This window comes from Rana temporaria, chromosome 5, assembly GCF_905171775.1.
Source record: "Rana temporaria chromosome 5, aRanTem1.1, whole genome shotgun sequence".
NCBI classification, from domain to species: Eukaryota; Metazoa; Chordata; class Amphibia; order Anura; family Ranidae; genus Rana; species Rana temporaria.
Window position 1 is genome coordinate 9,057,848 of NC_053493.1, and position 21,962 is coordinate 9,079,809.

At 44.0% G+C, this 21,962-nt stretch overlaps 2 protein-coding genes across 2 annotated transcripts in view; both read left to right on the forward strand.

The window, feature by feature from the left end:
- LOC120939780 (lymphocyte antigen 6E-like) overlaps nt 1-21,962 on the forward strand; it is a 440,733-nt gene that overhangs the window by 168,028 nt on the left and 250,743 nt on the right. The gene's annotated exons all lie outside the window — the stretch shown is intronic.
- LOC120939778 lies at nt 1,931-7,239 on the forward strand. The gene is made up of 2 exons (XM_040352132.1): nt 1,931-2,331; nt 4,563-7,239. The coding sequence occupies exon 2, from the start codon at nt 5,375-5,377 to the stop codon at nt 6,563-6,565; it is 1,191 nt and encodes a 396-aa protein (XP_040208066.1). The 5' UTR covers nt 1,931-2,331; nt 4,563-5,374; the 3' UTR covers nt 6,566-7,239.

The following is a 21,962-nucleotide window of genomic DNA, read 5'->3' on the forward strand; positions in this document are numbered from 1 at the left end:
CGGTCCGGCGTAAAGTTACCCCTGCTATAGTGAGGCGTACGCAATGTTAAGTATGGACGTCGGGACAGCATCAAATTTTCCGTCGTTTGCGTAAAACTTTTGCGAATAGGGCTTTGCGTAAGTTACGTTCACGTCGTCTAGGCATTGAGCGGGAGTAATTTAATTAGACAATTCGACGTGATAGCGAGCATGCGCGCGCATGCGCCGTTCGAAAAAAGCATCATTTACGTGGGGTCATGCTTAGTTTACATAAAACACACACCCCTGTTCCTCATTTGATTTAGGCACGCTTACGCCGGCACATTTACGCAACGCCGCCGTAACTTTAGACGCAAGTGCTTTGTGAATACAGCACTTGCCTCTCTAAGTTGCGGCGGCGTAGCGTAACTACGATACGCTACGCCCGCTTATATTTCCGCCTATCTACGTGAATCTGGGCCTATAACTTTTGCGCAAACCAATCAATATACGCTTATTGCGATTTTTTTTTTACCAAAAAATATGTAGAAGAATATGTATCGGTCTAAACTGAGGAAATGTTATTTATTTTTTTATTGTTTTTTTGATATTTATTAAATCAAAAAGTAAAAAATATGGTGTTTTTTTCAAAATTGTCGCTCTTCGTTTATAGCACAAAAAATAACAACCGCAGAGGTGATCAAATACCACCAAACGAAAGCTCAAATTTGTGGGGGGAAAACATAAAGATTTCATTTGGGTGCAGTGTTGCATGACCGCGCAATTGTCATTCAAAGTGCAACAGTGCTGAAAACGAAAAATTGGTCTGGGCAGGAAGGGGGTGAAAATGCCCTGTATGGAAGGGGTTAATCACCGCTGGGTTCTTAATGTTATTGCCATGTGAACAAAAAAATACAAAAATGTTGAAAAATAAAATAGTTTTTCTTGTGTTTCTGTTAAAAGATGCTGCAAATAAATAAATCTTCTTCGTTAATTTAGGCCAAAATGTATTCTGCTAAATTTTTTTGATAAAATAACCCACAGACATTTTTTGCTAAACAAATTAAAAAAGACTGAATATAAAAAAATAAAAAATAATAACGTTTTGTGTTTGTTTGTGTTATAAAATGTTGCAAATACACTATCTCTCAAAAGTAAATTCACCCCTCAGAGCCGGTTCACAAAGGGGCAACGCGACTTTGTTCGCGACTTTGCGAGGCGACTTGGACACTGTTATATTCTAAAATCCCTTCCGGAAGGATTTTATAAAGAATATATATATTCTTGTTAATATGAATGAATGTGAGACTGTTTGAGCTATTAATTTTCTTGTGTAATTCGCTGAAATCGAGATTTGAAACTCCAAAAACGTATAAGTTTGAATATGAAATATATATATATGTTCATTTGAAATGTTTAATGTTTTAAGTAAAGAATTGTATTTGATTGGAATGTGTTCTCCTATTGAGGTAATTCATATGGCTGTTTCTCAGTGATTGATTAGCTAGGCCACATTCTGTTTAGACTGTGATTTTAGCTGTGTCTGCAGACCTTTCACCTTTTCTTACCTAAACAAGCCATTTCCTCTTGAGATCTACAGAATATTTAGACTAGGTTCTTAGGAGCCATTTCCTATGTAAAGGTTGAGATAGATGTAAAACAGATGTTGTATCAGGTTTTCATTATAAATCACGCCCTTTGGGAGGGTATATTTCTGAGCGCGAAATTCAGACAAAGAAATGTCTTTGATATATAAACTGAAGGTCTGCCAGCTGGGGCAGAACTCGTTCTTCAGCCATCTTCAAGGACTCCCTCAGCCAACATCAAGAGGAGACATTCAGACACATTTATTTTGCAAACATACAGAAGCAAGACTTGGAACACACATCTCATTCATTTGAAATTCTTATTTTTTGAACTCTTATTTGAAGCTATTTGATACATTTAAACTGTTTTTGTACTTATGTTAAGTGTGTACATTAAACACACGTTTTTTTATTCACGAATCTGTCTCACGATCGATTTAATAGCAGTAAGTGTGCTATTTAAATACAAGCCAAGTTATCAACTTTATTTCATTGGCTAAGCCAGCCAGGCTTTGAACGATTTTCAAATTTTATACCACTTTCTCAAAGTGCTATCGGAGAGAAGTAGAGTATTGAGTAATTTTTGAAACGTTTGACGAGAACCTAGAAGTCAACAATCAGCCAGTCGCTCATTTTGTCGCAGTTTTTTTACAACTGTCCCTTATATCGAAAGGGGGAACATGTTAGTACTGAGAGAAACTACGGAAAGAGTTTGACGAGAGCCTAGAAGTATCGATTTATCGTGAATGACCTGGAGATTCGTAGAACACGGAAGACTTCTTATTCGGTGAGTAAAATCATGGAATGTTTTAAATGTTCAGCTGATGAATGTCAAGGTTTATCGAAACAGATTTGTTATTCTGTTTTATGGAAGTCGTTATATTTGCAATGTTTAGAATCTAATCTGGCTATTGATGCAGAGAGATTCTCGTTAGCTAAAATTAAAAGGAAATTAAGTAATGTAATGAAACTAGTTACAGATTTTAATTCAATGATTTCTGAGGTAACAGAAATACATTCAGAGGACACTTCGGGTAATGCAGGCAATATGCAAACACATGAGAATGTATCTACTGCAGCTAGTTGTTTAAATTGTGGAACTGTATGTAATTATGCTGAGCGGAGTGAAAAAACGCAGTCAGATATGGTATTAACAGAATTTGCTCAGTCCTCAGATAAAATGGAGGAGATACCACATGCAGGGAAACAGGATAATATTATTGCAGCAGACATTACTAAAAACACAGTGAATGTTTTTGAAAGCATTTCAGGCAATAGAGACAAGGAATGTGTTACGTTTGTTCATTCTAAGAAGCAATGTGTTTATCCATCGTCATATGCACAGAGAAAGCAAGTTTTCAAATGTTCTTTATGTCGCAGGAAAGGTCATATGGCAAAATTTTGTTGGTCAGTGAGTGACAGGCAGTCACGTAATTTCAAAACGTCTCCAAGGCGTTATGAAGTTTACTCTGTAAGATGGAGTAATCATAGGAGGTATAATTTTCAAGTTAGACAAGAAGAACAATATTATTTAAAGTACAATAAGCCATTTGTTACTTCTAATGTTACGCTGGGAGGAAAAAATAGATATGTTCCTTAGTGAGCGGCATGGAATTTATGATTTTTGGTTATGACTTTTTGGCTATGATTTTTGGTATTGCATAAGGTTTATTGAATAAGGTTTTGACATAAGTTCGACAGATTTCATGTTGGGAATCAGAAAGTTGAATATTTTATTTTTCTGGCAGAATTGCAGACAATTCTGAAAGAAGAGATTTTAAGTGGAATATATGTAACGTCTAGCTCATGAAAAGTGAAGTGAAATTTTAAGGAATATTAATTGGTTTAGGAAAAGAGACAGAATTTATTGTTTCTTTACTTGTATAGTGTAGTGGATGTGCATTGTGTAGTAAATGTAACAGATCATATTGAAGTTTTTTTTAAGATATGAAGGGAATTGATTTTAATGATAAAAGAAATCGAATTAATAAGTAAGGATTTATATATGTGTATGTATGTAATGTTATTTGTTTCAAACATTGAGTACAATATATATTATTCCTATCTCAGCTCTTCACAGTCCATCCTTAGTAATTTTGGAGTAAGTGACATACATCCTTGTGATTTAAATTTTGCGGGGTTTTGCTTCCAAAGCTCTCCTTTGTAAGAAAAGGTGGGGGCCAAAGGGAGACATGCAGACGTGCTGACAGCCTGATAGGAATCACACACACACTTTTGAAAAATCACACACACGAGGAAGTTGATCCAGTTTGAAACACATACACATACGCACAATATATATATATTTATACTATCTTTATTAGTATTTTGAGGTTTCTATTTAAGAGACTTTAGCAAAGGAAGTAGGTTTTACATGGTGAAATGGTGATTCAACCTGAATTGGTATAATTGTTGCAAGGAAAACAAACACACAGATACCCTAATTTGCTGAAGAACAGAAAAAGGAATTTTTGTTCCTCTACAGGTTGATTCGACATCTTCTATGGTTCATGAGAACGTTGATGTTGCGTCATGACTTTCAATGGGTTTTTGTGTCTTGTTATACCTCAACACCTTTAGGGAATTCACTAAATTCATTCATGAGAGTTTAGGTCACTTTGGTAAAAGAAAAACTGTTTGATTTTCTTATAGTAAAGTTTTATTGGGACAAAATGGAATACACAGCAGACAGTGTAATTTAATCTTGTTTGTTTTGAGATGAAGTTTCAGAAGTACAGCGTTTTCTGTAACACTGTGAATTTACTGACAGGAAGGAAAATGTCATTTGGTTTTTCAATTAATTTTTTTGTCTACGATGCACAGAGGGGCAATAGAGAAAACATAATGATTAATGGTGTAAGTTCAAAGACCTCTCAATTCAGTGGAATATGCACGTAGACAACAAAAATATGGATATACATTGATTAGTGGAAATGGTATATTATGAGATGATAATGTTATTTTATGAGATAAAAATTTATATTTTGAGATAAATGATACTGCTTTTCTTTTTTCTAGGAATGATTTTTACAAAAATTGATCAAAGAAGGAAAGATGACTACAAAAGAGATGAAAAATCTTAAAGAAAGAAAGTTGATCATCATCGTCATCGTCACAGGATTCATTTTTTCTCTATTGACATTTTTATCAGTGGTAAAATATATCACAAACTGTTCCAGCCATGTAGAGGTTAACAGGATTGACAATTTTCTCAAAGACATTACAGTATTAAGAAGCAAAAGAAATATGGACAATGATATTAATGTAGATAACAAATTGGATAGGTTTAGATATACCAATGTCAATACAGCTGATGATTTGATTGGGTATATAGCTGTGGGACAGGGATATGAGCATTGTATGGAATTATATTTCATTCATAGTAATGAGGTGGAAATCGAAGTTAAAATAGAGTCTAAAACCAATTTTGTTAAAATGCAAGGATTTTATAGGGTTAATAATTTAACCAAGATTTTTGAATGTAATATACTGAAAAGAGCTTTTTGGACATTATTTGTAAAAGGTAATGATTCAACAATTTGGTCTGGAGATGTCAATAATGATGTGATAAGCTCTGGGAAAATATTTTATCCAGTAGACCAGTATTATTATCTTTTCAAAGTTTTGTACAAATATTAAATCCAAAACATTTAAAAATAATTGGAGATAAAAAGGGAGACATTGTAAGAAAATGGGATTTTAGAGTGATAAGGAAGTTTGCTCAATTACGAGTCAAAATTAGCATTACTGTGGTAGATATTATTGTTCCAGAGATAAAAGTGTCACCACAGTCTTTAAAAGTCATTGAAGGTGAAGATGGATTGAATTTGATGTGTAGTACTCAGATATATTTACCTCAAAATTCATTGTTAACTTGGAAAAGAAATGGTGAATTTCTGGGTAGTTTTTTCCACAGTACAACTAATATAATTCACAAAGGAATTTTTGGTAATGTGAATTGGATCAATGATAAATTTATTTATCATCAATCAGGTGTATCTTTAAATGATACTGGTATATATGAGTGCTGCATATTAATAGAAGGCTATCCCTTGAAATGTGCTAATGCAAGTATAATTGTCATGTCCCCAGGGAAAACTCCATGTGTTGGTAAAAACAGTGTTTTTACTAATCCCTTCCAGATTAACCATTTACAATCCAGAGCTCTATTGAGAGAGGGAACATTCGTCATTATATTGTGGAATTTTAATATTTCAGAATGGAAAATTTCTACAAGGTTTCCACAATGTCAAAGACATTTGGTTAATATGGAATTGGGTATTGAAAGATGGTTTGGAATCAATAGTCATAACAGAAATAGACGTGGTATTGTCGAAGGAGCCCTAGGGGGCATAGGTATAATTGGCAGCATTGCAAATAGTATGGATATTAACACGTTAAAATCTGATCTTGAGTCAGCAGGTTTAGTGGGAAGTAAAGGTTTTAAGATCCAAAGAAACTTAAATCAGATATTAGAAGATATGGTTATTAAAACAGCCAATGTAATGGGTCCATCCATACTACATCTTCAGAATATTACTCTCAATTTAATGACTAGTGAAGAACATTCACATATTGCCAGATTATGTTTAGAAATTCAAACAGAATATTCCACTAATTTTAAAATAATTGCACAAGCTTTTCAGAGTGGAGTTACCCCTCTTGGTATATTGCAGAATTTACCCAGAGAATATGCATATGCAAGAAATCATACTGATTTATGGGTAAATAAATGGTTAGGATGTAGTCAGGATGTATGTTACAGTTCTTCTATGATTCCTATAGCAGGGAGAGAACAAATTTTGGTTCCAATTACTGTTTTGGGATTACCAATTAGTGATACTCAATTATTATTTTATAAATTGCAGTATACAGATTTTGCGCTTAACAAGGATAATTTGGAATTAGAACAATTAGATTTGTCATCATGTTTACAATTTCAGTCTAAAGTTATTTGTTTACCTAATCAAGATAAAAGGATATTTCATTCTTGTTATCATAATCATAATGGCTCTAGCTAAAGAATTCAGGAATGCAGAGATATCGTTTAAACATGAGCAAGGGAATTTGCAAGAGGTAGTTCATCAATGGTCCACTTTAACAGGTTCCAGCTGGTGGCATCAATTTAAAAATAGTATATCTATTTGGGGAAAAACTTCAATTACTTCCGCAGCAGGAAATATTTTATCACATCCTATAGTTATTATTTTTATTATTATTATGTTATGCATTATATATCAATTATTTTTAATGTTTAGAATGAAAAAACTGTATAAGAAAATCAGAAATGAAATCAAGAAAGGTGACGATATGTTGCAAAATAAGCTTAAAAGGAGATTAGGTTTTGGAGTTGCAAACTCGATGACAGGTGACAATGCATTTGGAGTTATTAGATCAAAGTCAGAGTGTTTGTGACATAAATGGGTGTATAAATGATTAGGAAATATGGTCATTATTCATATTTCAGAGGGGAATGTTATATTCTAAAATCCCTTCCGGAAGGATTTTATAAAGAATATATATATTCTTGTTAATATGAATGAATGTGAGACTGTTTGAGCTATTAATTTTCTTGTGTAATTCGCTGAAATCGAGATTTGAAACTCCAAAAACGTATAAGTTTGAATATGAAATATATATATATGTTCATTTGAAATGTTTAATGTTTTAAGTAAAGAATTGTATTTGATTGGAATGTGTTCTCCTATTGAGGTAATTCATATGGCTGTTTCTCAGTGATTGATTAGCTAGGCCACATTCTGTTTAGACTGTGATTTTAGCTGTGTCTGCAGACCTTTCACCTTTTCTTACCTAAACAAGCCATTTCCTCTTGAGATCTACAGAATATTTAGACTAGGTTCTTAGGAGCCATTTCCTATGTAAAGGTTGAGATAGATGTAAAACAGATGTTGTATCAGGTTTTCATTATAAATCACGCCCTTTGGGAGGGTATATTTCTGAGCGCGAAATTCAGACAAAGAAATGTCTTTGATATATAAACTGAAGGTCTGCCAGCTGGGGCAGAACTCGTTCTTCAGCCATCTTCAAGGACTCCCTCAGCCAACATCAAGAGGAGACATTCAGACACATTTATTTTGCAAACATACAGAAGCAAGACTTGGAACACACATCTCATTCATTTGAAATTCTTATTTTTTGAACTCTTATTTGAAGCTATTTGATACATTTAAACTGTTTTTGTACTTATGTTAAGTGTGTACATTAAACACACGTTTTTTTATTCACGAATCTGTCTCACGATCGATTTAATAGCAGTAAGTGTGCTATTTAAATACAAGCCAAGTTATCAACTTTATTTCAGACACGACTTGAGCGTGAATCACAGCGCGACTTGGAGCAACTTACAACGCGACTTGAAGTTGCCTCCAGGCATGGGTTCCCCCTCCAAGAGCATACCAGACCCTTTGGTCTGGTACGGATTTTAAGGGGAACCCCCTACGCCGAAAAAACGGCGTGGGGGTTCCCCCAAAATCCATACCAGACCCTTATCCGAGCATGCAGCCCGGCCGGTCAGGAAAAGGGGTGGGGACGAGCGAGTGCCCCCCTCCTGAACCGTACCAGGCCGCATGCCCTCAACATGGGGGGTAGGTGCTTTGGGGGCAGGGGGGCGCCCTGTGGCCCCCTACCCCAAAGCACCTTGTCCCCATGTTGATGGGGACAAGGGCCTCTTCCCGACAACCCTGGCCGTTGGTTGTCGGGGTCTGTGGGCGGGGGGCTTATCGGAATCTGGGAGCCCTCTTTAATAAGGGGGCCCTCAGATCCTGGCCCCCCACCCTATGTGAATGAGTATGGGGTATCGTACCCCTACCCATTCACCTGGGGGGAAAAGTGTCAAGAAAAAAAACACAAACTTTTTTTATTAGGCAGCTCCAGGGGTCTTCTTCCAACTTCTGGGGTCTTCTTCCGACTTCTCCGCTCTCTGGTTCTTTCTGCCTTCTGCTGGGCTCCTCCCCTATCTTCTTACAACTCTTTTACTAGCGGTGGCCCGGTCTTCTCCCTTCTTTACCATCTTCTTCTGACTTCGGGGTCTTCTTCCGACTTCTCCACTCTCTTCTCCTGCTCTCCGGTTCTTTCTGCCTTCTGCTGGGCACCTATCTTCTTCCAGATCTTTTACTAGCGGCGGCCTGGTCTTCTGCGTCGCCTTCTTCCCTCTTTTCTTCTTCCGATGTTGACTCTACGATCTCTCCCGCTGTAATCCTGTGTTCGCAACAATTTATATAGGCCTCTTATGACGTCACAGTCCCATCATGCTCCGGGTGGGGACAACAGAAGGGACGGGGTCACCGGGTGATATCACCCGGTGACCACGCCCCGTGCCTATATAAATCCTTGCTCACCGTGCACCCGGCATTACAGCGGGAGGAAGCGTTGTGTCAACATCGAAGAAGAGAAGAGGGAAGAAGACGACGCAGAAGACCAGGCTGCCGCTAGTAAAAGAGCTGGAAGAAGATAGCGGAGGTGCTCGGCAGAAGGCAGAAAGAACCGAAGAGCAGGAGAAGAGAGTGGAGAAGTCGGTAGAAGACCCACAATGTCGGAAGAAGGGAGAAGACTGGGCCACCGCTAGTAAAAGAGCTGGAAGAAGATAGTGGAGGAGCCCGGCAGAAGGCACCGGAGAGCGGGAGAAGAGGGAAGAACACGACGGAGAAGACTGAGCCACCGCTAGTAAAAGAGCTGGAAGAAGATAGCGGAGGAGACCGGCAGAAGGCAGAAAGAACCAGAGAGCGGAGAAGTTGGAAGAAGACCCCGAAGTTGGAAGAAGACCCCTGGAGCTGCCTAATAAATTACTTTAAAAACCAGTCTACTGTGTTTTTCTTCTTGACACTTTTCCCCCCAGGTGAATGGATAGGGGTGCAATGTACCCCATACTCATTCACATAGGGTGGGGGGCTGGGATCTGGGGGCCCCCTTATTAAAGAGGGCTCCAAGGGTTTTCCAATAAGCCCCCGCCCGCAGACCCCGACAACCAACGGCCAGGGTTGTCGGGAAGAGGCTCTTGTCAGGCCACAATACCAGGCCACATGCCCTCAATATGGAAGGGGGGTGGGTGTTTTGGGGGCAGGGGGGCTCTGCACCCCTGGGCTATTGTTGTTGGGGTCTGCGGGGGTCCCTCAGATTTCGGTCCCCACTATGTGAATAGGTACATCGCACCCTTACCCATTCTGGGAGGCTACCCGCCATATGCTCTCTCTTTGCTTTGACAACTCTTATATAGGCAAGGGGCGGGGAAACCCAGTTACATCACTCGGTGGCACCGTCCCCTTCTGTGCAGCACTCAGTGCATTGCAGGGTGTTCGTTGGGGGCGAACACCCTGCAAATTTAGGTGTTTGGCCGAACATGCAAAGGTTCAGCCCAAACTCATGCTCGGGCCGAACCTTTTACCCATATCTATTCTTAAAGTGGAGGTCGGGCTTTAAAAAAAAAATTTGCTTTGTCGGCAGCCGAAGCCGAGCAATCACTCTGGTCTCGGCTGCCCTGCCACCATCCTCAGTGTGGGAATCAGGAAGTGAAGCGTCGCGGCTTCACTGCCCAATTCCCTACTGCGCATGCGCAAGCCGCGCGGCGCTATGTGAATGGGCGGATGTCTCCTGGGACACACACAAGGTCCCTGAAGACACCGCTCCCCATTTCCCAGGAGGCAGCGCAACGAGGAGAAGAAAGAAGATCCACCGCGGACAAGGGGGAGGCAGATTAGGAGATCTGCCTAGTAACAACCATTTCTGGTAAGTATATATATATAAAAAAATATTCTAGCTTTTTTTGTAACCTTTTTGCCTATTTTTTTTTTTTTTAAGGGTGGACCTCCGCTTTAATGACATTGGCCCAGATTCAGAGAGCAATTGCGCCTGCGTAACCATAGTTACGCAGCGCAATTGCTGACTTGCTCCGGCGTTACGAATGCTCCTGATGCAGGAACATCGTAACGACGACTGCAGCCTAAAATCTGCGTGGCATAAGGCTCTTATGCCACGCATATCTTAGGCTGCATTCTTGCGATGACTGCTAGGGGGCGCTCCCATTGTGCTCAGTGTATAGTATGCAAATTGCATACTAACACCGATTCACAATGTTGCGCGGGCCCTGCGTACTCAAGTTACAGAGTTTCCGTACGGCGTCTTTAGCGTAAGGCTACCCCTTCTAATAGTAGGGGCAGCCAATGCTAAAGTATACCCGCCGTTCCCGCGTCGTGAAATTTGAATTTCACGTCGTTTGCGTAAGTGATTCATGAATGGCGCTGGACGCCATTCACGTTCACTTGGAAGCAAATGACGTCCTTGCGACGTCATTTGCCGCAATGCACGTCGGGAAAGTTTCCCGACGGAGCATGCGCTCTACGCTCGGCGCGGGAGCGCGCCTAATTTAAATGATTCCCGCCCCCTACGGGATCATTTACATTAGGCGCCCTTACGCAGGGCAATTTTAAAGAGCGCACACGCAATTTACGGAGCTCCTGCTCCGTGAATCGCGCGCAGCGCAGTAAATTTGTGGGGGGGCAGGGCAAAAACGCTGCCCTGTGCCTCCGTAAAAAAGGGGCAAATTCTACCTGAATCTGGGCCATTGGCTGTATGTTTGGGGTGGTTTTCAGCTACAGAATACATTTGGGGCCAATTACACGCCTCCCTGATGGTATAACACGATGGGGGTGCAGAATGGAGAGTGGGAGAGGGGTTTCAGGACAGAGAGCGAGGAGGGGGCTGGTAAATATATCATGATGACGAGCTTTGGCGTGCAAACCCTAATGCCATAGGCTCCCCACACCTATGATAAGGATGCAGTTTATTATGTGACCACTAGATGTCAGATTTTACTTATATTTCAAGAATTCACAAACTAATAGCTAGATTCACGTACCCGTGCCTAACGTTAGGCAGGCGTAGCGTACGTCATATACGCTACGCCGCCGTAAGTTAGAGAGGCAAGTGCTGTATTCTAAAAGCACTTGCGTCCTAAGTTACGGCGGCGTAGCGTAAATGTCCCGGCGTAAGCGCGCCTAATTCAAATTGTGAAGAGGTGGGCGTGTTTTATGTAAATAAAGCATGACCCCACGTAAATTACCTTTTGAACGAACGGCCCATGCGCCGTCCGTGGTTGTATCCCAGTGCGCATGCTCCAAATTACGCCGCAAAGACTCATTAGTTTCGACGTGAACGTAAATGACGCCCAGCCCCATTCACGGACGACTTACGCAAACGACGTAAAAATAAAAAAATTTGACGCGGGTCCGACGTCCATACTTAACATTGGCTGGGCCAACTTTTTGTTGAACTAACTTTAGGCCTAAAAAAGGCCTTACGTAAACGGCGTATCTTTACCGCGACGGGCAAGCGTACGTTCGTGAATAGGCGTATCTCGCTGATTTACGCATTCTAGTCGTAAATCAGCGTACACGCCCCTAGCGGCCAGCCTAAATAGACAGCTAAGATACGACGGCGCAGGCGGTCGTATCTTAGCTAGATTTAAGTGTATCTCAATTTGAGAATACACTTAAATTTACGACGGCGCAGATTCAGAGTTACGACGGCGTATCTACTGATACGCCTTCGTAAACCTCTCTGAATCTGGCTATAACAGTTTTCAGTGCAAATTTCAGTATTTAACCCTTTCACGCCGAGCGTACGCATATATGCGTCCTCGGCTTTCGGGGGTTATACCGTGATGATGCCTGCAGCTGCAGGCATCATCCCGGTACTGTTGTTTAGAGCTGGCGATTGGCTATCCCGGCATAACAACCGATGTGGAGCGGGAGGGGACATCCCCCCCTTCCCGCCGCCTCTCGCCGCTCTGACTGGGCCTCCCGTCCCACCGGGAGACCCGATCCGCCGTTCGGCACCTCAAGTGTCCAGGCGCAGACTGAAACTAAGCCGTAAACGGCTTTGATTCAGTTTCCGCAATGGAAACACGGAAGCAAAGTCATGACGTCACTTGACTGCCAATGGCGCTGGGTTTAAAAAAGTACACAGTATTCAGAATCACTGTTTTCGGCGATCTAAATACTTTGAAGTGCAAAGGAGGGATCGGGGGTCTTTTAGACCTCCGATCCCTCCATAAAGAGTACCTGTCACCACCTATTACTGTCACAAGGGACAGATGGGCACTGGGCACTGGGCACTGATGGACACTGGGTGGCACTGATGGACACTGAGGGGTGGCACTGATGGCATTGCTGGGCATCATTAGTCAGTGCCCATTTTGCCAGTCAGTGCCTATTTGTGGGCACTGATTGGCATCGATTGTGTTTATTTTTTTTGTTTTATTGTTCTTTTTTGTGTGCTCCATTTGGCAACCGGGGGGCACTCCCTGGTAGTCCAGTGTTGGCATCCGAGGGGGGGGGGCTGCGCTGATAAACAATCATACCCCCCCTGTCAGGAGAGCCGCCGATCGGCTCTCCTCTACTCGCGTCTGTCAGACGCGAGTGAGAAAGAGCCGATCAACGGCTCTTCCTGTTTACATCGTGATCAGCCGTGATTGGACACGGCTGATCACGTGGTAAAGAGCCTCCGCCGGACTTACACCCCGCATCACGATCGCCATGCTGTGCGCCCCCACAGGCGCGCACCGGCATGAAATCCTGCAGGACGTCAATAGACGTCCAGTCAGGATTTCACAACCACTTCCCGGACGTCAATTGTATATTGACCGGGCGGGAAGTGGTTAATATGCACATTGCACTTTGTTCATGGTATATGATATCAATGTATATTAACGTGTCATGGTTAATACTATAGCACTTTATATCACACTGATGGGAGCGTGGGTTTGAATTATTTAAAAAAATAATTTTTTCTTCTGTCGATACACGCTGCAGGCTTGAGCAGCTGCGTGGATAACCCGCCCTGCCTCTGTTGTATATGCAGAGCTGGGAGAGCAGGAAGGGTTTTGTGTGTGCTGACTCCCGATGCTAGAGGCCATCGCTGGAGGCAGAAGAAGCTCCGGATGATGAAAAGCCCTGCCAGCTGCTGCCCACAATGCAATCTTCCTTCCTGTGCTGGGTGCTGGTACACGGAGAGCGTCCCAGCGCCCGGCACCCGCTGACAGTCTGTACGCTGCACTCGGGTGATTAGGATGTGCCTGGGCACAACCAGTGTGTATGCCTATGGCGGACACCTTGCCAATTCCTGATTCCGGGGGGGGGGGGCACTTGCCCCCCCCACCTGCGGATGCCCATGCTCCCACCCCCTCCACAGCCAGGTGCTTCACTGAGTGCTGGAGGGGCAGAGCACAAAGCCAGTGACAGTCATCAGCTGTCTACTCACTGAAGACCGAGAACTGAGCGATCAGAGGTCTTTAATCACTTGGTTCTTGGTCTTAAAACCGGCGGGGGACAGATGCAGCATCCACCTAGGTACAGTAAGTATGTGTGTTGTTTTTTTTCAAATCACGAACTTCTCTTTTACTGTAACATACATGCAGGGGCGGAAACTGACCATTCGGGCACTCAGGCACTGCCCGAGAACCCCATGCCACTAGGGGGCCCCATCAGGGTTGCCAGCCTCAGTAAAACCAGAGACAGTATGTAAAAATCTGTGTTTTTTTTTAAAATCCCAAGATTATAGCTGCCCCGCCTCTCCAGTACCTTTTCAGTGTGTGTTTGTGTATTCTGTGTGTGTGTATACTGTGGGCCAGATTCTCGTAGATCAGCGTAACTTTGTGCGGGCGTAACGTATCCTATTTACTAGGGTTGTCCCGATACCGATACTAGTATCGGTATCGGGACCGATTCTGAGTATTTGCGGGAGTACTCGTACTCCCGCAAATACCCCCGATACCAAAATAGAATACTCCCCCCCCACCCCCCGCCGCCGAACGAATCACGCCGCTACGCTGCATCCCGCCGCATCCCCGCTTGGTTAATACGGGCGGGGAACATTACAGCATTCATCTGAATAGCTGTAGTCTTTCCCGCCGCGCCTCGTATAGACACTCCCCCTTGCTCCGGTGAACTGTCCAATCCCGAGCAAGGGGGAGTGTCTATACGCAGCGCTGCGCGAGAGACTACAGCTATTCAAAGCTGTAATGTTCCCCGCGCCTATTAACCAAGCGGGGATGCTGCGCGGCAGCGGGGATGTGGCAGCATGTACGGTAAGGGGGACATGGCTGCTTTTTTGGGGGGGGACATGGCTGGATATGGGGAGGACATGGCTGCATATGGGGGGGGACATGGCTGGATATGGGGGGGGTCATGGCTGGATATGGGGGGACATGGCTGGATATGGGGAGAGACATGGCTGGATATGGGGGGGGGGGACATGGCTGCATATGGGGGGGACATGGCTGCATATGGGGGGACATGGCTGCATATGGGGGGACATGGCTGGATATGGGGGGACATGGCTGCATATGGGGGGACATGGCTGCATATGGGGGGACATGGCTGGATATGGGGGGACATGGCTGGATATGGGGGGACATGGCTGGATATGGGGAGGACATGGCTGCATATGGGGGGGGACATGGCTGCATATGGGGGGGGACATGGCTGCATATGGGGGGGGACATGGCTGCATATGGGGGGGGACATGGCTGCATATATGGGGGGGACATGGCTGCATATATGGGGGGGACATGGCTGCATATATGGGGGGGACATGGCTGCATCTGTGGGGGGACATGGCTGCATTTGTGGGGGGACATGGCTGCATTTGGGGACACATTTAAAAAAAAGTATCGGTATTCAGTATCGGCGAGTACTTGAAAAAAAGTATCGGTACTCGTACTCAGTCCTAAAAAAGTGGTATCGGGACAACCCTACTATTTACGTTACGCCTCCGCAACTTTTACAGGCAAGTGCCGTATTCTCAAAAGAAATTTGTGGCGGCGTAGCATAAATAGGCCGGCGTAAGCCCGCCTAATTCAAATTGTGATGAGGTGGGCGTGTGTTATGTAAAATAACCATGACCCGACGTGATTGACGTTTTTCACAAACGGCGCATGCGCCGTCCGTGGACATATCCCAGTGTGCATTGCTCCAAATACGCCGCAAGGACGTATTGGTTTTGACGTGAACGTAAAATACGTCCAGCCCCATTCACGGACGAGTTACGCAAACAACGTAAAATATTCAAAATTCGACGCGGGAACGACGTCCATACTTAACATTGCTACGCCGCATGTACGCCACCATATAGCACGGGTAACTTTACGCCGGGAAAAGCCTAACGTAAACGGCGTATCTGTACTGCTTCAGCCGGGCGTACGTTCATGAATTCGCGTATCTAGCTGATTTACATATTTTGACGCGTAAATCAACGTACACGCCCCTAGCGGCCAGCGTAAATATGCAGTTACGATCCGACGGCGTAAGAGACTTACGCCGGTCGGATCTAATAGAAATCTATGCGTAACTGATTCTAAGAATCAGGCGCATATATATACGACGGCTCGAACTCAGAGATACGACGGCGTATCTGGAGATACGCCGTCGTATCTCCTTTGTGAATCTGGGCATAAGTGTGTATATTGTGTGTCTGTGTATGTATACTGTATGTGTGTGTGTATACTGTGTGGCCCCATAATATATTGCCTGGGGGCCCCATAATCTCCTATTGCCCGGAGGCCCCATGAGTTCTCAGTCTGCCCCTGCATACATGCACATTCACTGGGAGAATTTCGATACAATTTTTTTTAAATACACATGTCCGTGTGTTTCCGCCTTGTCTTGCCACATGGAGGAGTGCCTGGAATTCCCCACTCTATGAGTCATTAGAGTTTATGTTTGTTTCCACGTCTGTAGGTAATCACAGGTGAACTTCCAGGCCACCAATACTGAGCCGTCGTCAACTGCTGGCCGAGACCTCTGGGAGACTTGTAGGAAGGTCCATTGTTGGTGATAATTGGGAGTCTTTGGTTACTAAGCTCTTCTAATGACAATGAAGAATCCGCATACTCCGACCTCCACACTTACCGTACATTATTCTCCAGCCTCCGATACTGAAAAGCATCTCTTGAAAAGTGACCTGTTGCTATGCCTGCAGAAAAACACCGCAACGTGAGATCTCCCCACCCCAACCCAACACAACAATGCGAAACATGACATGAGTTCAATGTTAACTCCTCGCTGTCTTGAGACGAAGGACTGATTTCCATGACAAGTGGAACAGTTGCGTGTGTCAAAACATATGCATGCTTCAGTTTGTCACCAACACATCTTCCATAGGAATAAATATGCATGAGTGAGTGAGTGAGTGAGTAACTTGTATAGCGCAGCAAATGCGAACTTAATCGCCTCAAGGCGCTGGAATCCAGCGTCGTAACCGGTCTTTCAGAAGAGGTGGGTCTTTAGTTTTTTCCTAAATGCCTGATGGTTTTCCTCCAAGCGGATAGTAGAGGGTAGAGCATTCCAGAGCCGTGGTCCTTGGACCGAAAATCTACGTTCTCCCTTCGATTTGTAGCGGGATTTAGGAATTTAGAGAAGGTTTTGGTTGGTTGACCGGAGCACGCGATTGGTGACGTACGGTTTCATTTTCTCGCTTAAGTATTGGGGAGCCTTCCCCTGTATACATTTGTGGGTGAGGCGGAGTGTCTTGAATGTCACCCTGTCCTGTACGGACAGCCAGTGGAGGGACCTCAAGACTGGGGAGACTGATTCCCACTGCTTTTTACCTGTTACCAGTCTGGCTGCCGTGTTCTGGACGACTTGTAGACGTGCAATCTGGTATTTCGGTAGTCCTAAGTAGAGGAAGTTAGCGTAGTCGAGTCGTGAGTTGATGATAGTTCCAACCACTACCGCTGTGTCCTCTTTCGGGATGAAGGGGATGAGTCTACATAGCATGCGGAGCAGATGATGAGAACCGCTGACGACTGATCCTATTTGTGCCTTCATCATCATGTCTGAGTCGAAGATGACTCCGAGACTTTTGATTTTTTTGCTTGGCGCGATGGTTTGTCTGAGGATGGTGGGTGGTGTCCATGTGGTCCTAGAAATGGATTTCCTATTTGCGTGAAAGTATACATACATACATAAAGATGCTGAGATCACTCTGTGATTGGAGGTGGAGTTCGGTGGCGCTCAGGTGCAGAGTTCCCTCGAAGAGAATACAAGACAACCAAGGATTAACCTACCCAGCATCAATATGAAAGATGGGACATCAATGTACCTGAATGGGAGGACCTCCCCTCACCCAACGGCAGATAGTCTTCTGTTGTAAGCCTTTGGTTGTTTCATGACAATCAAGGCAATGACCTACCTGGTATCTGTATGAGAAATTGGGCATCAAAGTTACCCGAATTAGGGTAAAAAAAAGGAATTAAAGCGGGAGTTCACCCGAAAAACAATTTTTAACATTAGATTGATTCTCATTTTGTGAAGGGGAAACGGATGTTTTTTTTTTAAATCGAAGCAGTACTTACCGTTGTAGAGAGCGATCTTCTCCGCCGCTTCCGGGTATGGTCTTCGGGACTGGGCGTTCCTATTTGATTGACAGGCTTCCGACGGTCGCATACATCACATCACAAGTAGCCGAAAGAAGCCGAACGTCGGTGCGGCTCTATACGGCGCCTGCGCAGCGACGTTCGGCTACTTTCGGAAAATCGTGACGCGCTGTATGCGACCGTCGGAAGCCTGTCAATTAAATAGGAACGCCCAGTCCCGCAGCCCATACCCGGAAGCGGCGGAGAAGATCGCTCTCTAAAACGGTAAGTACTGCTTCGATTTAAAATAAAACACCCGATTCCCCTTCACAAAACGAGCCTCAATCTAATGTTAAAAAATTAGTTTTTGGGTGAACCTCCACTTTAACCTACCTAGCATTCTCCCAGGCGGCCTTATATTGTGTGGGGCGTGTACTAAATCCCCTGAGGCATAATTGGCCAAAGTCACCCTGGCTTTGGCCAATTATGGCTCTCTGTACAGACGGCGCTGTGATTGGCCAAGCATGCGGGTCATAGTGCATACTGTCACAAAACTATGGTGAACGGGAGTGAACCACAACTGTGGCTAGCAGGGATTTCAATGCACGACTCTATGTGAGATTTCAGTACTAAGCCCCAGGCGTCACTCCAATCAGAGAACAGGAGTTTGGGGGGGGGGGGGGTCACTACATCATCTCTCTCTCACATATATGAATGCGTTGAGCTTCTAAGGGCGGAGGTATTACAACATGCGTCCAGTGGCGTAGCTAGGGTTGTCAGCGCCCGGGGCAAGGCAAGAAATTTGCGCCCCCCCCTAACCTGCGGACTTTTTGCACTGACCTACCCTATTCCTACATTGGCCACTACACTACACTAGCAAGTATGCAGTAAACACTGACCACTACACTATACACTGACCACTAACCCACACACTGACCACTACACTATACACAGACCACTAACCCACACACCACCACACTATACACAGACCACTAACCCACACACCATCACACTATACACTGACCACTACACTATACACTGACCACTAACCCACACACACTGCACACTACACTATACACTGACCACTAACCCACACACTGACCACTACACTATACACTGGAAAAATGGATATTACCGCGCTTATCAAAGGAGGGGAAAAAAAGAAAAAAGGGGGGGGGGGAATGAAAGTGAGGAGAAGTGGAGGTACAGCTGCGGCACTGAAAGGTGTATCAAACCATAAGCAATTGATAATGGGGAGGGTAGTGCTGCGCTAATCAGTGGTGAATGGATAGGTGAATAAGCAGGTGGGGGAAGGGAATGAAGATAAGGTGTAATTGAAATGAGGAGCGGTATAGCCCAAATGGCATCAGCATAAAAATAAATATAAAATGATCAGTGAACAATAACAGTACTGGTGTAAATCATATGACTCCACAGGTTCCTCTTAGTGTTATGAAATACACTATAAATAATGGTGCAAAAATTCCCAAGTGACTGTGCTAGGTGACACTCCTATACTGGTGATAAACAGTCCATCAACAGGGCTTGAAAAATATCAGCAAAAAATAAATATAAGTAAAATTTCAACAGTCCAAGAAAGCAAAAGTGCAAGTGTGGGTCCGCAATATGGAGTGAGAGGGGAATGGGTATCCAGTGATCCTTTTAGGGTAAGTAAGGATGTCCCCTTACCTTACTGCTGTAAGGTAACAGCATATAGATCCAACCACATTAAATGGTTCTCTCGATGGGCTCTGATCCAACAACGGCAGGTCCTCCTTGGAGTTCTCGTCCCAGATTGGTCAGTTTCTCGCCCCAAAGAAATAAAGCATCGATGGTGTGATACCGTTTTAAACATTTTAATTCTCAAAGAAAATAGACAGGGGTACTCACATAATCCAAAATACAATTGAGCATGTAAAAAAGAGGGGCAATCTGTCGCCAACGTCACCTCCGATACCTCTCAGTGGACTCATGCGCATTCGTCACTATCATGTGACTTCCTCAGGAGTAGTGAGAGGCATAAAGGGGATCCTTTTTATAGGGTGACTTGTTTAGTAGGCTGTAAGTAAACTCAGCTGTTTGTCATGCAAAAAATGCAGCTGCAGCCATTTTCCCGTAGTCTGCTAGGCATTTATTAATAAAATCAAAAAATCCCGCCCAGCATGTAAAATATTTAAATTAATAGCATTCAGATGGTGGGTGACAGATATGGCATCTCATTTATATGGTTAAAATGAAAAACTTAAAAAACTTTAAAAAACTTAAAAAGCTTCGGACAATGGACAGAAAGCCATGGAGGGAGCAGACACAGAGGTCCCATTATAACATCATAACATTCTGTGTTGACAGTGCACAGCGTTCCGCCGGAAGTCCGGCAGCCGCCATTTTGTTATAGCTCAAGAGACGCCCCCAGCATCTCACAGAGCGCTGGGGATGCATCTTTCAAAGTGAGCCATTCTGTCTGATGTCTGGTCGGGGGCCTGCACGGGGCCCCCCGACCTCGGCCAGCATCACAAATCAGGCTTCTAACACGTATCGGCGGCGTCCGTCGAAACGAGCGCCGCCGGAAGTGGAGCCGCGGCCACCTTGCAGCCACCGGAAGTGGAGCCGCGGCCATTTTTTTGAAGCCAATGATTATTAAATGGAAGTGGAGCCGCGGCCACCTTGCAGCCACCGGAAGTGGAGCCGCGGCCATTTTTTTGAAGCCAATGATTATTAAATGGTAATACACGGCATCCTCACAAGGGAGCATACAAGAAAGCCAATCGGAAATATGGGGAGCAGGAATTTATATATACATAATCACTCATAATGCACCAAGAGGGTTGAGGCTCGATTGATATATTATATATTAAAAATATTGAGAGCCAGAATAATTTGTTAAAAAAATATATATATATGTTAAAAAATGTAAAAAGTTTAAATGAATGTATGTCGACATAATTATTTCATTAAATGGATATGCCACATAAGGTTAAAAAACGTAGATGACGTGTGCGAACAGATCCACATATACAAATTAAAAACAATCTACGTCATCAATATTGGATAGCGAAAAAAGAGAGCAGAGAGGGTAAGTGAAGCAAGAAATAAATCGAAAAATAAAATCTTATCGGTCACTTAAAAAGCAATTAAGGAGGCGTGGCCTAGGAATGGCTGAGTGAGAGACACGGTACCTTGGAGCTCCGGGCTCTCTCCAGGAGGAATTAGCGTGTATGTTACCCCACTCAAGCGGATAAAGCTGTTTTTGTAGGCGGCAGATGAAGTCCTATAACGCGGTATGCAGAGTGGCCGCAAATACATAACGAGGGCAGACTCAAAGAAGGCAGCCTCGGCAGCAAGCAGCACAATAAACACTCAAGGTGATATCCAGAGTTATTTTACATCAGCGTCCCCAGTGTCCATAGCAGCGGGTGGATCCATTAACAGAGGAGCCCGAGGACGGGGGGGTGAGAGCCACGTCAGCCGGGATAGGTCTGTACCGCAGCGGAGATCTTCCGGGGTAGGAGGTTCCCAAGTACAGACGGCCGGAGCTGGAGCACGGGTCCTGGCGGGGGCTTTGAAGTCTGGAGAGGCAGACATGGAGATAGCAGAGATTAAAGCTATGCTGGCAGCTCTCCCGACGCGACAGGATATCGAGAAGCTCCCCACCAGGCAAGAGATCGAGGTATTGATATCACGGGTAGAAGAGACACAACGTCATGAATTAAAGGCGGTAAGACAAGATTTAAATGTGCTGACAGAAAAGGTGATGCTGAGAGAGGACTCGATAGTGTCCATAGAGCAAAGAGTGGGGGCTATTGAGAAAGCTATGGAAAAGAAACAGCATGCCAGAGTAGATATGGTAACAGAAACAGTAATAGACTTACAACTGCAGATGGAGGTTTTAGAGGACAGGAGCCGCAGGAAAAATGTGCGACTACGGGGTGTCCCGGAAGCGACAGATATTGAGGACCTGGACATTAAAATTAAGGGGGTTTTTGAGATGATATTAAAAATACCGCAGAAGGAGATCGAAATAGAGAGGGTGCACAGAGCCCCTGGCCCTAAAT

Coding starts and splice junctions, on each gene's coding strand:
- LOC120939778 (XM_040352132.1), top strand. CDS start 5,375: ATGTGTAGTACTCAGATATATTTACCTCAAAATTCATTGTTAACTTGG.